The sequence below is a fragment of the Protopterus annectens genome, chromosome 14.part0 (assembly GCF_019279795.1).
Source record: "Protopterus annectens isolate FY-2018-M chromosome 14.part0, PAN1.0, whole genome shotgun sequence".
NCBI classification, from domain to species: Eukaryota; Metazoa; Chordata; order Ceratodontiformes; family Protopteridae; genus Protopterus; species Protopterus annectens.
The window spans coordinates 464,073,764-464,091,331 of NC_056748.1; the positions used below are offsets into that span (position 1 = coordinate 464,073,764).

The 17,568-nt window shown below is 41.0% G+C and overlaps 1 protein-coding gene across 8 annotated transcripts in view; it reads left to right on the forward strand.

Annotated features, from left to right (window-relative positions):
* Nucleotides 1-17,568, forward strand: part of ASCC1 (activating signal cointegrator 1 complex subunit 1) — a gene marked incomplete at its 3' end in the record, with an annotated part of 476,277 nt that overhangs the window by 424,531 nt on the left and 34,178 nt on the right. For all 8 annotated transcript variants that reach the window (XM_044056221.1, XM_044056218.1, XM_044056214.1 and 5 more), the window contains 1 exon segment: nucleotides 11,313-11,437. In XM_044056221.1, coding sequence (XP_043912156.1) covers nucleotides 11,313-11,437 — 125 coding nt within the window.

Genomic DNA, 17,568 nt, shown 5'->3' on the forward strand with positions numbered 1-17,568 from the left:
GAAGTCTGCCTACTTCAGATTTAGAAGTTATGTACTCACCATAACGTTCCATCTGAATAGGTGACTTCATTTGGATGCAACCATCCCTCCATCCCCTGACCTTTATAGCGGTATTTATGCTTTTTCCGTGTACTGTAGTCAGTATTATTTAGGCAAACACAATCTGAGGTCAGTCAGGGCTTGGCAAGGGGTTATGGGTAAGAGGGAGGAGCTAGGAGCTCGGAGCCTAAGCTTTTGAAATGCCGGCTCGGATCCGAGGTCGGATCCGATACCCACAGGTTGCATCCAAATGAAGTCACCTACTCAGATGGAACGTTATGGTGAGTACATAACTTCTAATTAAGCACCCCCTGCTTCAGTTTATAAATCAGGTATATTAGAAGGCAGTTACACCTGCCAGTACTAACCAGTAAACAGCAGCAGCAGAATAAAAAACAGATTTTTGCCTGCAGTTTATGCTAGTAATACATCCCTCACTTTTTGTAACATAATAGATTATCTTACAGTGTCTTTCTGACAGTACTCCCTAAGTGCTTTATGGCTTTGAAAGCCAGTAAAACACTTAGCAAATTTTTTTTCTGCTGTAATTAGTAGTACATGGAACTGATAAAAGTTCCATGCACTACAAAGAATTATGATTGGGTCTCCAATCATCACCCTTTATTATTATGCTGGGTCTCCAATCATCACCCTTTATTATTATGCTTTGCTCAAAGTGAATTTCTTGCATCCATGTCTCAAACACATAATAAAGGTGTTACAATCATCAACCCTCTCATAATCATGTATATAGCACACTGAGGGCCATGATTACATTCCAGAATTGGGAAAAAAGAGATACTTGTTAAACTGGTCCCTAGCACGAGTCTCAATGTTAATAGCACTTAGGAATGCTTAACAAAAGACCGTTAAGGACACCTAACCTCTCTTAGGAATAGGTCTCATGCTATGCATTAACAGCGAACAGTGCCAGTCAGCAACAGTCAGCAGCAGAAGGTAAAACAGAATTTAAAAGCTGTTTGATGCTTTGAGCTTTGCTCTAGTTTGTGCTGCAGATTGATTTGGTAACAGTGTGATTCTGCTGATTATATTTTACACTTTCAAGTTTTTCATATATTACATGGATATTCCTCATACCTTGGGCAATTGCCATCTACATTGCTCAGCTGTTTTCTTCTTTTACTCTTGGAGCTCTTCCAGGATTCCTGCCATTACTGCTTTCCTTGTTCCCCTCATGAACTACATGGAACTGCTTTTCTAAAGAATAGTCCTTTTCTACACATACCTGTCTGGCACTTTGCATTTGACATACTTTTTTACATCTCTGGTCAAAATCATCTAATTCCTACATATTGATTTTTTTTAACTTTCTTCCATGTAGAGTCTTTTTGTAATATGTAACCTGTGTATTGGTCCACTGCTGGTGTCCCGTTAGCACTTTTAAATTAACTATTGTTTTATGTAAAATATATATTTTGGCTACTAGGCAGCAGATTTTACATATTTAAAATATGGTCTTTTGCTGTAACTTTGTACTCAAGAGTAGGATGGCTGCTCATTAAAAAGAATGCTGTTAGTGTTTTGTAAATGAAATCACGATAGGTAGATGACGGTGACTTGGGCACATGTATAGTTTTAGGGAAATTAAACTTTCTGTTCTAGTGGGGCTTCTGATGCAGCATCTGTAGTTTCCAGTCCTTCAAATCAAAAGCAGTACCCTGACAGGTGTTTTCTCCGCAGTGCAGTTAATCGAAAAAATTATATTGTTGACTGTAATTCAGTGCTGCTTTTTTTTTAACATAGTTAAAATGTGACATTTTTAAAATGTGTACACATGTAGTCATAGATTAAAAAAATAACCACACTTCCATTATGATTTTCTTGCAGTATACATGTTTTATTTTTAACAATTTTCATGCTCCAGTGTCATATAAATTGCTGAATTCCTGCTTTCCCTTACATTTTAGTCATTTCTACTTTCTGTTGCCTAAGTTGTTGTGCTAAGAATTTCTTATGGTCAGGAGTTATCAAAAAATACTTGCCTAAAAGCAACCTTTCTAAACTCATGCATGCTATCCATCTACTCCCGTTATCTCTCACCAGTTGCTCCTCCTGCTCTGAGAGAGTCTCCTTCTTCTGGAATAGTTTAACATTTGACAGATCTTCTATATCTCTTTCTATGTTTCTACCATATTTGTAAGTTCATGTTATCCTACTCCCTGTCTAGTCTTTCTGAAGATATTTTAGTTTCCCTATTATCTCTTAAATCATTTCCATTCCCATTTCCTTAAATTCCTTTCATTGTAGCAGGTAAATAGGGAGGTGTCCGTGTCTACTTCATTACCGTACCTCTATCAATTGTTATAGGTACATGATCTGAAATAGTTTCTGAATGTGTTTCAGAGCGTTCAATTAAATACCAGTGATCCTGTGAAATATAATTCTGCCCAGTCTAGTCCAGTTATGGTACCTTTGGGAAAAATATATAAATTATATCCATGTTCCTATTAAATTTACATATTTCATTCCAAATATATTTGTTTGTTCAGAATTCTACTTTCTTTCATTCTGTTACCTTTTAGGTCCCCTTGATACAACCCCACTATTGCAAATCAAGTTCCAGTCCCACTCAGAAATAATATACCCTGCTGAAGGTGAATTATTCCTCCCAAAATTCCCTTCTCTTCCATAAGATTAGTGTTGGATGTAATATAAATACATGTCACTGTAATCCTCGATGTTCTTCGTGTTTCACTGTTGCAGTCATTACATTTGGGTTATCTGCCTGCAGGTAGCCCTCAGCCGGCCTGAATACCAGAGTCTTGGATCCCTGTGTCGGATGCTGTCTCTTCTTCCGTGACATCAGCGGTATAAAACATGCAGCCGACACCATTACATCAGTCTTTCTTGCTGCATGGTGCCCGAAGCAGAAGCAGTTCGCAAGTGTCGGTCGGCCGACTCCTGAAATTTTCGTTTTCGAGCTTCAGAACCGAAGTCTTCAAAAAAGCTAAGTACCCTGTTGGGAATCCTTTTTCTTGCTCTCAAACCGATGTCAGTAAAAGTTAACGATTGTCTTACCTGTGGAAAGCAAATACCTCAAAGATTTTCATTCGTACTGCATTCCTTGCTTAGGCCCAGTCCACGACGTCCCTCGCACTCGGTTTTGTGCCTTATTCAACCCCCAAACTATTCATAGTCGGTCTATTTTTGCAGCAAATTATTTTGGTACACGGTTTAACTATCCAGAAATGGCTTTGGTAAGCCATCCGACTACCGATATTCCGAAAAAACGTAAAGATAAAGACAGAGAATGACCACATAGGTCCAAAGCTGCAGACAACACTTCCATTAAGCTAGTCGCCAGTTTGCCGGTACTCAGTGAGGTGCTTTCACAGCCCCTGATACCTGCTACTTCAGATTCGCAGGCCTCTACTGAGACCCATTCGGAGTCCGGTATGCCGTGAGATGCTTCTTCGACTATGGAACCTACGGATGTCTCTAGCTTGGATGGGTCCGGAGCCGCTGTGCAGGCACCGGCATTCTGAGGGTATATTCAAGCCTACAGACTTGCATTTCAAACAGACGCCTTCTTCTTCATCAAGGCCTAAAACTCGACCCATGCCTAGAAAACTGATGTCCAAACCGCATGGTCAGGCCCATATGCCTAAAAAACAAATGCTTAGAATGGTTGAAGACCTAATTACTTTAATTAGGAGAAGCCAGCCTTCCCCCTCAGAGACCTAGAACTGATTTTCCTTCTGATTCTTCTGATCAGGATTCTGAAATTTCTGTTTCTTCTGATTACCATCATTTGCCCTTATCTACCTATGAGGATTCTCATGCAGATGATTCAATTCCCTCTGCTTCCCCCCCAGAAGATTTTTCTTTTGGTGAAACCTTGCATTTCTGCTGGGAAAGCCAGGATTACTCTGACTCCAAAAAGAGGCTTAGGGAATTCTTACTCCTTCCTCAACACAGGCCTTTAGCTACCCCTCCTGTCCTGGACATTGTAGATGATACCTTCTCTTAATCTAGCTTAGCCCCAGACACTTTACCTCCAGCTCCCAGAAAACCTGACAGGTATTACAGAGTACCTGACTCTCACAAGTTCCTCTTCAAGAATCCTACTGCGGACCCAGAGACCATTTCCCAAGGACCTAAAGGCATTAAGGCTACTACTGCCAAAAACCCTACCCCCTCTGATAGAGATTCCAGGGCCTTGGACAGATGGAGTAAGAAGGTATACACTTCTGCTACTTTGGCCATTAGGGCCTTAAACTGCCAGTTTCATATGTTAAAGTATCAGCAGCATATTATGGGACTACTTAAACAGAAAATGATGTTGATTCCTGACTGTGCTGAACATAAAGAATTACAGGATTGAATGCATTCTGATGAACAAGTTGGTAAACATACTTTGCAGTGTGGTTTTGACTCTTTAGAAGCATCTTGCAGGGCTGCTGTCACTGGGTCTGTACTTAGAAGGCATGCTTGGCTTAAGGAGCAAAACTTGCCAGATCATGTTAAAGCTAAATTACTGGATGTTCCCTTAAACCAAGACCACCTGTTTGACAATAAAGCAGAAGTCGTCCTTGAAAAGATGGAGGAAAAAGCGAAGTCTATGCAAACTGTTAAAGATTTCCTGCAAGTACAGCCATCCAGATTTAGTAGGCATTGGCCTTCTAAGAATTGGTAATTTCCAGTTTTTTCCAGGCTTTCTCAGTCCAAACCCAGGAACAGCAGACCACCTAGGCTACAGTCTCAAGGTACACACAGGACTAAGCAGTGGGGGGCTCCCACTTCCAAAGCTGGAAGTAGTAAGACACTCCCCTATGGAAAAATGTCACAATGACTTAACCTTAACGATTCCAAGCCCAGATCAACTGCCTGCTCCCTTAGGGGGAAAGATTGCCCTGCATGCAAAAAAACTGGGAACTCATTACCCAGGACAAATGGGTTTTAAATATAGTTTTCCAAGGATACAGATTCCACTTCCACACCTTACTAACCCCAAATGGTTGGCCAGATCTACCCCCAAATCAATGGGCAGAGGCTCAACAGCAGGTTCTCTCTCCTCTAAGTATCAGGGCTATTCAGCCTGTCCCAGCAGAAGAAAGGTGACAAGGATTTTACTCAAGACTTTTCCTGGTACTCTGAAAAGATGGCTCCTGGCATCTTATCCTGGACTTCTCTATTCTAAACACCTTTTTGGTAATCCCAAAATTCAAAATGCTAACACTTCAACAGCTGCTTCCTATGCTAGGCAAAGATGCCTGGTTGGCAACCTGAGACTTAAAGGAAGCTTACCTGCACATTCCAGTAAGGACATCTTGCAGGAAATACATACGCTTCAGAGCAGGCTCCATGCACTATCAGTTCTCTGCACTTCCCTTTGGCTTATCTACTGCGCCCAGGGTATTCACAAAGTGTCTAGCTCCAGCCATTGCATTTTTCAGGCAGAGAAATATTCAAATATACCCATACCTGGACAATTGTCTAATTCAGGCAGAAAGCCAGGATATGCTATTAAAACATATGGCATTTTGTAAAGAAACTTCTAACCTCGTTGGGGTACACCATAAATGAAAAGAAATCTCATCTAGTACCCTGCCAACAAATTGTATTCCTGGGAGCAAGCTTAAACACAAATTCCCAGATAGCTTACCTCAAGCCAGAGAAACAAGTTTATTTGACAGCCTACTTCAAACTACTGGCCACAAAGACCCAGCTATCTGCAAGGAAAATCCTGCAAGCCCTAGGGTTCATGGCCTCTTGCATTCTACTAATTCCATATGCAAGACTGCATATGAGGAAACTACAATGGTATCTAAAAAGCCTATGGTGTCAACATTCTCAGGACCTGGAATCAATGATTCCTATCATTGCTTGTATAAAGACAGAGTTCCTTTGGTGGGCAGAGGCCTGCCACCTAAACAAGGGACTTCCTTTCAATCCTGCCACCCAAACCCTGACTACAGACGCATCAGACTATGCATGGGGGGCTCACTTGGCAGGGCGGTGCATTCAGGGCAAATGGAACAAGAGTCAGATGCACCTCCATATCGACCAAAAAGAAATGTTAGCGGTACAGAATTCCCCGACAGCCTTCAAAGACCATATCCTTCCAGGACAATTATTGGTAAAGACAGACAACACCACCGTTATATGGTACATAAACAAGCAGGGGAGAACCCACTAGTACCCTCTCTGCAGACTAGCCATGGCTCTGTGGAACAGAGCCCTGAGCTACCAAGTGCAACTACAAGCTCAATTCCTGCCAGGCAAGCTAAATTCATTGGCAGACCTAAGCAGAAATATCATGGACCCACACGAATGGAAACTGGAACCAAAAATATTCAACCTCTTGAGGAGCAAATGGGGGACTCCAGAGATAGACCTGTTTGCCTCCTCTCAGAACTACCAATTGGACAAATTCTGCACAAGGACTCCCCACAGTCAAGCTTGGAAAGTGGATGCCCTGTACTTTACCTGGGAAGGCCTCTCAGTTTATGCCTTCTGCCTCTCCTCTCAAAGGTTCTGCTAAAGATCAGACAGGACAAACCAAGGACAATACTGATTGCACCAGACTGGCCTCGCCAGCACTGGTACCCCCCTCTTGCGCAGTATGATACTGCTAAATCCATGGCACCTACCTCAGACACCTTCCATGCTCTCCCAGCAGGCGGGCCAGATTCTACACCCTCAACTTCAAACACTGAACCTTGCATCCTGGCTAATTTTTTGAGCTCTCCAATAGCATCCCTCAGTAAGCAGGTGCTAGATGTCATTCTGGAAGTAAGGAGGCCTAGCACTAGAAAATCCTATGCTGAAGACTGGAAAAGATACTGTTCCTGGAGCCAGACTCAGGGGATGGGCAATACGGTGCCCAGCTTACCTCATATTCCTCAGTACTTAACAGAAGTGCTCCACAAGGGCCTTTCCTTCTCGGTAATTAAAATTAATGCCTCTGCCATTTCAGCACATTATAACACTGAACCACCCCTCTTCTCTCACCCCCCTGCTAAAGCAATTCCTCAGAGGGGCCAAAAATTTAAGACCCTCCAGGAGAGCCCCTACTCCAGCCTGGGACCTTAACTTTGTATTGGAAAAGCTCACTCTCCCTCCTTGTGAGCTAGCTGCAACTGCAGAGTTGAAATTCCTTTCTTGGAAAACAGCCTTCCTTCTAGCCATCACTTCAGCAAGAAGAGTATCTGAATTACAGGCCCTCATGGCAGTGGAGCCCTTCATCATCTTCTATGCAGACAGGGTGTCCCTCAGGACCAATCCTTCCTTTATGCCCAAGGTAGTGTCTAGTGTGGCCCTTAATCAGTCCATTCATTTGCCTACTTTTTTCCCGAATCCATAAAATAAAGGAGAACGAATACTGCACTCTTTGGACGTGCACAGGCAACTTAGAGTTTATTTGAACAGGGACAGGACTAAGCCTCTGAGAAAATATGAACAGCTGCTAATTGGCTTTGCTGCAGGGGCAGAGGGGATGGCCATTTCAAAGCAAACCATTTCTAAGTGGATAGCCCATTGCATTCATTTCTGCTATAAGCACTATGGAAAACCTACCCCACAGGGGATAAGATCACATTCCACCAGGGCTGCATCTACCTCTACAGCCTTTCTCAGAGGTGTCCCTACCAGGGACATTCTAGAAGCTGGTACCTGGAGCTCTGTACATACCTTCACCAAGCATTACCACATGACTATTTTTTCTAAATCCAGAACTGGGTTTGCCACTGCAGTCTTGCAGGGCTTAATAGCTGGTCCTAATGCTTTCTAACTTCCTCCTCTCTTCCCTAGCTTTGGGAATCAACCCAAATGTAATGACTACAACAGTGAAACACAAAGTGTACACTTACCATAAATGTAGATGTTCGAGTGTATTCACTGTCCCAGTCCTGGTTACCCTCCCTCCAACCTCCTGACTTTTCTTGACTCTACCTTTCCTTCTTCTTTGGTGTATTTAAGCTTTCTGGTGTATTTGCTTTTTGATGGAGATGTAACATAACATATAATTGCTTCCCATTATGGGGGCAACTGACATCTGGGGCAAGAAAAACTGATGTAATGGCGTCAGCTGCATGTTTTATACCCCTGACGACCTGACGTCATGGAAGAAGAGACAGCATCCGATGCAGGGATCCGAGACGCTGGTATTCAGGCCATCTGAGGGCTACCTGCAGGCAGATAATCCAAATGTAATGACTGCAACAGTGAATACACTTGAACATCTACATTTATGGTAAGTGTACACAACTGTACTTTCTGAAGTACAGGCTGTGATACCCCTTTCACAGATACTATCAGTCCTTGCCCTCTCTGTTTCCTTCCCATATGTGAAAAACAATTTGAATTACCCAGTTAACTGATTTTTATCCCTAAGAAAAAGTGCACTGGCTGCCCTTAAATGAATAAGCTAAACTGTATACTGTTGTATTTAATAGTAAAATACTAAAGATGCAACTAATTGGAAAAGTATTCATTTCTCTCAGTGTCAATGTTTCATTTATTATTTTCACTGAACGTTATGTCATTTCCCCTTTAAATACTAATCATGGTGTTTTTCATACAAGTGCCTCAGAGTACATTCTTCAGTCATTTCCTGATTCATTGCCTGCAACTGTAGACTTACCATCTCCAACTACAGGTGCTTGCTAATGGGAAAAGACAGGTTCAAGCTAGTAGGCACCGAGATTTCCCTTTGGTACATTTAGTTGGAGAGACATGGCTGAAGTGAAATTCAGCTGCAGAGACATGTGTCCATTACAAATTCACTGCTAGCACAGGGAAGCATTCATACCCACACAATGAGCAAGTACATAAGGGAGAATGTCTTATCTCCTAGCAGCCTGAATCCCCAAAATAAAGAAAAAGCTAATAGCTGTATATATGTAAGAAAAATTATTTTCAAAACTGAAACTGTCCTTTTCATGCTTTCCATTTTCTAATCTGTTTGCTTAAAAAAAATCCCTTGCCCGGAGTTTAAATTAAGAACTTCAGTCTATACTTCCACCTGCATAAAAAGCAAGGGAAATTAATGCACACACATAATATGATCAAGTACACTTTTACATCCCCCCATGATCACATAATTGTATTGCTTATATCCAGGCTTTATCTTGTTGCTGTATAAAACTGTTTTGCATTGTATCAAGGAAAGGTGTTTTCTTATCTTAACATTACTAGCTTGAACAGCAGTCACTGTTGCAACTCCCCTCCCCACCTCTCATTTTTAAAATACCTCTACGTCTGCATACTATACAGCACTACATTACAGTGTAACATGAGGTTTAGCTCAAGATGTTTATTGTACACATTACTAAAAAAATATTTAACTTAACATTTACATCTTCAGTCACTTCATTGTCCTAAACATAACATGACAAAATGGGAATTATGCTTTAGAGACTTCAGTCAACACGCTTCTAGTATTTCTTATATTAGCACAGCCCTCATATCCAAACTGCATCTTATGGAAATGACACTTTGTAGTTCTTCCATTTATTTCTTATTTTCACATTATTCATGGTTTTCTTCTCATCATCTTGACCACTCAACATCAGTCTCTAGTTCAGGTCCAAGATGCTCTTGATTTTTCCAGTCAGCTTCTGGACTGTTTTTTTTTTTCACCCAGACATTATCCTTTGAAACAATAGAAAGGTTTTCACTGGCAAGTTCTCTCTGTTGGCTAATATGTTATTGTCAGAAGATTGAGAAGCAGAATCCCCTTCAGTTTTCTGGCTCACTCTTTGTTGGGTAATTTATTATTATCATCATCATTATTATTATTCCTCCTTAGCTCCTTCTGCATCCAAAAATGTCTTTGATCTTCTAGGGAAAAACTTTTAAAGACAGCTGGATGTAGCAACTTGAATCTCATACTTGCCTTTTGGCATCCCCTCATTGCAGGGAAAAACTTGCTTCTGTTTTGCCTGGTATACAGTTAATAATCATTTTCACAAACAGTTGAGTGTCTCTAATTTTGAATACTTTTCTGGTAGGAGCAATTCTTGTGGCTGGTATGACTGCATTTCTACTAATATAGGTCTTTGATTCTTTATCATGGTCATATTTGAAGTATAGTCACAGTGTGCCCTTTCAATTAATTAATCCACTGTGAAATAAAAGTCCAGTTGCTTACTTGTACTTTCATAAAATGCATGCAGTCTATTCCTTACAGTTTCTCTGGTATAGCAGAAAATCTTAGGCTTTATTTACATACTGTCTTCTAACCCTACTATTTTTAAAACAGTCCTTCTTTGTGGACACACCGTGTGCTTGGTTTAGTTGGCTAATACTGTTTTTGCACTTTATGCTTCTCTTTGTGAATTTTCATTAAGTAGGGTTGGACTGCACTCTGCTGTCAGGCTTCTTGCCGAAAATGAATGAAGAGTCGCAACAGTTATCCCACACTGCACAAGAGTGGGCCATCCATGGACTCAAGGAACTATGTACCCATAAGCCTGCCTAGTTGGATATTTAAAGCCATGAAAACAAATAATCATGAATATGTAAAATGCTGAATTGGAAACCTGCAGACACTAGATCCAACTCCATTTGGTTTCGTCAAAGGCAGGTAGGTCATGCCTACTCAACTTGAGTATAAGAAAGTCAGCAAAGCATTATATGAGGACAAGGTGGTGCACACGCCTACCTTGACCAGGCCAAAGCATTCAACACACTTGGGCATTGTAAATAAGCTTACTGAATTAGATATTAACCCCTACGTCAACCACTGGATAGCCAGCTGGCTTACAGGCAATATCCAAGAAGATAGGGGAGTCTACATCCACAAAAAGGCTGGTTATTAGAAGAGTTCCTGTGGGCTTAGTGATGACACTCCTGTATGGCATGTGCTTTTCTGAAGTCAAAGCTAATGTCAAATATCTTTGTCTGGCCAAGTTCATTTCATTTTCCACCTACTTTGACATACATACATAAATAAGTAAACAAACAAAAACAAACAAGTAAATACATGCTTGTTCACAGTTGCATAGTACACGTGTTAAGATTGTAGAATCAAGTTCCAGTTTTGCAGATGCATTGTTCATGATTTACTAAACTGCTACCAGTTATCTGTTCCTTTAGGTAGTAGATTCCAGATGTATTCTATAATCTCTGAACATTACAGCTGCACTTCATTTACTTGTGCAGTACTGACTACAGTTACTTGTCAGGAGAGAGAGGTGCAGAGGAAGAAACATGATGATTATTATTGGTATTGCTTTGTATTTTTGTAAAAGTTATAGTATTTTAAACACCTGTAGAAGATACAATGATTCTAATTCTATCCACTATAGGTTGCAAGTTGTGGCAGATCAGCTGCTGGAACGATTTGCAAGTTCTGGACTAATGGTGAAGGACTGGGACCGTGTGAAGCTCCATGCCACCATCATGAATACCCTTTTTAGGAAGGACCCTTCAGGTATGCAGCCTAGTTCTAAATGGAGGGTTGGGGTTGTAAGAGTGTGACATTGATTTATTTTTTTAATTACCTGCACTTTATTCACACATTTCTTCTGTAATTCGATATCCCAGCTTAGTATGCTGCTGGGGTGACTGTGGCTGTATGTTGCATACTTATCATGATTTCACTTGTTTTGGGACACAGGTTGTGTGTGAACACTTATGCCTTCCTACATCTCCGTGTAAGCCATGGTCCTTTCAGCTTATGCTGTAGTTGTATCTTAAAGTGCTAATTGCTGCACAGAACCAGAGATGGATTTTTTTTTCTTTTAAGATGAAACAATGATCCACACAACTACAGTTCCTGGTTATATCCTTGGCTTATAATATCCCACTTTAGGGCTTATTACGAGCAGACATGTGCTGTAGGCAGTAACAGTGGGGTTTACACATGTCAGGCATTACATTCTGTGGTGGAATCTTTCAGCAGTGTACCACCAGGGGGTCCACAGTTCCAGCATTACTGGATCCTATGGGCTTCAATTCTATAAGGGAAAGTCTTTCATAGATAAGTCAAGTGCCTTTCCTTTATGCTGCTTTTAGTGATTCATGTGTTTGTTCAGAAGGCTGATTTTGAAAAAGGTGTTTTGTTTATATTTTGTATAATCTCGTTATGTGTTTGCACATTCAGTTAAATTTAAAAAGTGTCCACATGGTTAACAAACATCCAGTAAACTGTTAGTTGTAGGGTTGGCTCTGTGATATAGAGTTATGAAGCCGTGACTGTGACCTGGTTGACTTTGGTTCGAGTAGTGACCTAGGTACTGGAGGAGCTAACAATAGGGATAAGAGGAATGATGAGGCAATGCCTGTTCACCTGTTTTATGGAGGAAAGTAAGAGGATGTGGTGTTGGTGCACCAATTACATGTGCTTCTGCAATGAGGCAGGAGATGTGACAAGACGTGGCAGCCAAGTGTTATATGGATGGACATTACGGGACATATCATTATGCAGTTGTGGGCAGTTCTTTTATAATGGCATTGCACACCCACCTGAAAAGTAGACCAGCACATCAGGGGGATGTGGGGATCTGGGGATGCGCCGTTTTTCCAGCGTCCAGGTGGTCCCAACTACACAGCGCTTTTTACTGTTAGGCTGGAAGTGTTTTCGTGCACAAAATTACTTGTCCTGCTAAAGAGTTAAAACTGTTTTAACACTAACACAGTGCGTTTTACGTTTACTTTGGCAATGTCACTATATTCTTAAACACCCTTAGTTTCTAAATTCATAGGTAATTTTCTGTGACCTGAGAATTGATGTGATAGTTTTGGTCCATGCTAATTTTTTCCTGGAACCCTACTAAATGTTTACTGTGTAACATACTAGTATAAGTATGCCAGTATCAGTTATTCTCCATGATACTGTTTGTTAACTCCACTGCCCATTGTTGGAGTCTGCCTTGCATAATATAGTCGCAGGCCAATGCATTGTACTTGATTGTTGTTCTCTACTGGAATTCTTAGACTCCATTTAACATCTTTACTTCTAGGCAATTAGTGTTTGTAACTATTCTTTAGTTCAACTCTGCTGTTTGATACAGCTACCAACCTATGCTGTTACTGCATAACTGTTTTCAATTGATGCAATAATATAATGTATGCATGTCCTGTGTAAGACTTACATAAAAAATAACTGCATAGAAGGAACTTGTTTATACCCATTCAAACATTTTGTAAACAACTGTATTATGTTTGTTTGCTTCCTGCTATTTATTAATCCTTCTATGGTGTGCCTGCTCTATAATGTGTTAAGGGGCTGTCATTTGTTTGTCTTTAGACTCAGTTTCTAAGGTACTATGTTTTGGCTGTCTCTGATCTTCACCCTCTGTGTGTTTACTTATTTGTATTCTATCTCTTCCTTATATTTCTCCAGCCTTGCATACCTGAGTTCCTGCCTTTATCCACTCTAAAGAGGCCCGTGCGGAATCCAATTTAAGGAACAGAGTCCTGAATAAGATTTGTTTGTCTTTCCCACCAAGACTTTCTACCCTGAACAGTCCTTTTTTGAAAGTATGTCCTGCTAATTTGAATTTTTAAGTTATATAACTCCAGGCTATTTGACTTCCCTCCCAAGTTAACCAGCAGCCTACACCCCCCTCCTTTAGCAGCTACGTCACACTCTCCTACCCTCCCTCTGCATCTTTGTCCCGAGGATAACTCTCTCCTGTACCTCCCCACATTCCCAGTAATTTGCTCTTTGCCTGCTCTGCCTCTCCTTATTTTTTACTTTGACCACTAGGTGGTACCCTAGTCCTAGTAAACCTCTTATCCCTAACTATCTCACCAGAGTTTTGTTCTCTTCATGATATCTTCCTGGTCTCAACCCCATTTCTATCTCTGTACTACACCCAATTGTACTACCTCTCTGAGCATCTAAACTTGTATTTTATCTCTCCCAACTTACCTATCATCCTATCTGTACCCCTTCTCTTTGTCCACTCCTAACTTGCCCTGTACCCAGTGCTTCTTTCACTTCTCACTGATTGTTTTTCTGCGCCCTGGTCGTCTCTCTGGCTCTTTCCGCTCCGTTCGCCCTGTGGGCTCACTCTGCTCCCCTACCCTACCCCCAATTCCCACCCACCCCCAGTAACCCTAGCCTTATACTTGCTCGGCCACACCTCCAATTTTCTCACACCATATCCATTTTCCTACCTCGTTCACACTCACTAACTCTCCACTCCTGACTCACTACCACACCCCTATCCCCACCATCCAAATACTACTAATTTCTAACCTTCCCAAGCATACCTAACTCAACATGACCCTGCCTTTCAAACTACTTTATCTACTCCTACTATTTAACATCCTTCTTTTATACTATACCCTTACTTCCTATGAGTACTACACCCTTAGCAGATCTCCTAGCTTAGCTAAACACACAGGTTCATTCCTTCCCCTAGCTAATCAAACCTACATTAACCTCCTGTCATCATGTTCCTACCTTCCCCCACTCTATCACAGAATACCACATAATAGGTTTCACACATCTAGAAAGTTCTACATCATACCCTCCAAAAACTCAAACATATTCCCACTTCCTCAAATACTCTTACTGCTACATGGGGACATCCACCCCAACCCTGGCCCAAACAATTCCCTCCTTAACACCCTCACAAAACCAAATACTAACAACTCAAACTCACCTTTCTCTTCTAACTCCCTTTCTATAGCACACCTAAATATTCGGAGCATTAACAATAAAATTACACAACTCCATGCTTTAATTGACCTGTACTCATTTGACATCCTCTGTCTTACTGAAGCCTGGCTTAAACCAGGCACCAAAGACAATGACATTACTCCTCCTGGTTATAACATTTTAAGGCGGGATCGTCTAAGCAAAAAGGGTGGTGGTGTTGCTTTACTCTATAAATCTCAACTGCAGGTGTCCTCTATTGACTCCCTCCCTCCCTCCCCTGCCAATGCTGAAATACTCTGCAGCAAATTCCACTTAAATAAAAACAAAGCCATATATATAATTTGTTCCTATATCCCTCCTGGCAACAACTTAAATACACTGGAAAACATTCTTAGCTGGCTCTCCTGTAGCTTTCCTCAGGAAACCATAATCCTAGGAGACTTTAACATTGACTGGAACTCTTGCATATCCCCCAAACCCACCTATCACCTCAACCTCTTTACTTTTCAACAAACTATAAACTCCCCCGCTAGAATTCACAAATCTACCAATAAACAAGTCATCTTGGACTGGTTATTGGTCAACAATAATCCTCTCTCTTATAAAACTGGTATACTCCCTGACAATATCAGCGACCATCTTCTCACTTACATCACCAAACAAAAAAACAACAATTTAAATCAGCCCAGCTATCGTATTATACATAACAAAAAAAACTTTAACCTTCCTAGCTTCCTCAATGAACTCAAACAGTATAACTGGTCAACTCTAAACCACCTGCCACTTGAGGAAGCAGTTGCCCATTTTAACAACACATTCCTCCAAATTCTTGAGCATCACGCCCCCTCTTGCATAATTAGAACAGGATCCAAAGCTGCCCATGGCTTTCTAAAGATACCAAGCAAATGATGCATTTAAGGAATAAACAATGGACAAAATGGAGAACTACTAAAAACCCAACTGACCACCAAAACTTCAAATACCTTAGAAACACTACAAAAAAACTTACATATCCTGATAAAAAAAATTATTACCTTCAACACCAACAAAATCAAAATCATAACCCCAAAAAATTCTGGTCAGGAATCAATAAACTGCTCCATCCAGGTAATACCAAAACACCTACTCCAGCTAACTTAGTGCAGACTCCACCCAACTTAATAGCCAGTACATTCAACACCTTCTTCTCTGAAACAGTCACCTCTCTAGCAAAGACCATGATTCCCCACACTTCCCTCAAAATGACCTCTCCTCAAAATAACACCCCCACTCTAACATTTAGTACAGTCTCCACGACCTATATACACAAATTACTCTCAAAACTTAAACCATGCACTCCTTCAGCCGAACTACTACCAGCTGAATATCTGCAGCTTGCAGCAGCTGAAGTAGCATACCCAGTCTCCATCTTAATTAATAGAACAATAACTGAATCTACTATTCCTTCCCTCTTGAAAGTCTCCCATATCATTCCTCTGCATAAAGGAGGAAACACTAATGAACTTTCCAACTTCCGTCCTATAGCCTTATTATCACTTCTATCTAAACTTATGGAACATTGTATACACCAACAACTTCTACATCATCTTTTACATAATAACCTACTTTCTGACTCCCAACATGGTTTTAGACCTTTCCATAGCACCTCCACTGGTCTTCTCTCCTTTTCAGACATTATCAACAAAAATCGCAATAACAACCTCTTCTCCTCTGCTTTATTTCTTGACCTCTCTAAAGCCTTTGATATGGTGAACCATCACCTTCTGCTAGACACTTTGAAATGTCTCTCTCTGGAACCTTTGGCATTGCTTGCACTGGTTTGACTCCTACTTGAAAGATAGACAACAAGCAGTCCTCTGGGACAGCCATCTTTCCTCTCTGCTCCCAGTCACTATCGGTGTCCCTCAAGGATCCATCCTAGGACCCCTTCTCTTCTCCATATTTATAAATAACCTGTCTACCTCTCTTCCCACTTCCACATGTATTCAATACGCAGACGATTCAACTCTCATCTGTTCTGCTGCTTCTCCAGCCGAACTTCATTCTTCTACCCAACAAGTCTTTACAGCAGCAGAAAAATGGTTCCAAGATATCTGTCTCCTCCTTAATCCCAAAAAAAACAAACTATTACTTTTCTCTTCTACCCTTAAATCCACCCCTCTCTCCTTTTCAATTCTGTCTGACAATGGCACGATCATTACACCTGACTGTTCCACTAAACTACTAGGCGTCACAATAGATAATCAACTAAACTTTTGATTACCACATTGACCTAACCATCAAAGCTGTTAATAAAAAGATCGGTGCTCTTTATAGGCTTAAGCCCTTTCTAACAGCATCTACAAGGGTGTCTCTAGCCCAAACTCATCTTATCTCCACACTATTGTATGCCTCCCCATCCTTTATAAACCTTTCAAAATCTAATCTTCAGAAACTTGCCATGGCCTATAATAGCATTGCCAGGTTTGCCACAGGTTCCCCATTTCACACCCATCATTGTGCTAACCTCAAAAAGCTTGACTGGTTCGAACTCCAAAATCTTATTTTCCTACATCAGTTAGTTATCACCTATAAAATCCTCCACTACTCTTCTAATACACCCATACTAAATAACCTTGTTGTCCCTTACAGGAGTCTTACTTCCCTTCGTTCAGCCAACAAACTACTAGTTGCCACTCTCAAAACACACAACAAAGCTGGTGACTCCTTGTTTACAAACGCCATTGGCTCATACTGGAATAAACTTCCCATAGAACTGACCTCTCTAGGCTCTTCTCAACTTTTCAAGAAACAACTGAGGAACTATTTTAAGTGTCACTGGCTATGCCCCTGCTCAAACCCTGACTGACCTGAGCATCCAACCCTCTTCTCATTTCTCTCCATTTACCTCTATGCCTGTCCCTATCACTAATACTACCCCTCTTCTGCAGCTATCTACTATCCACTTGGAT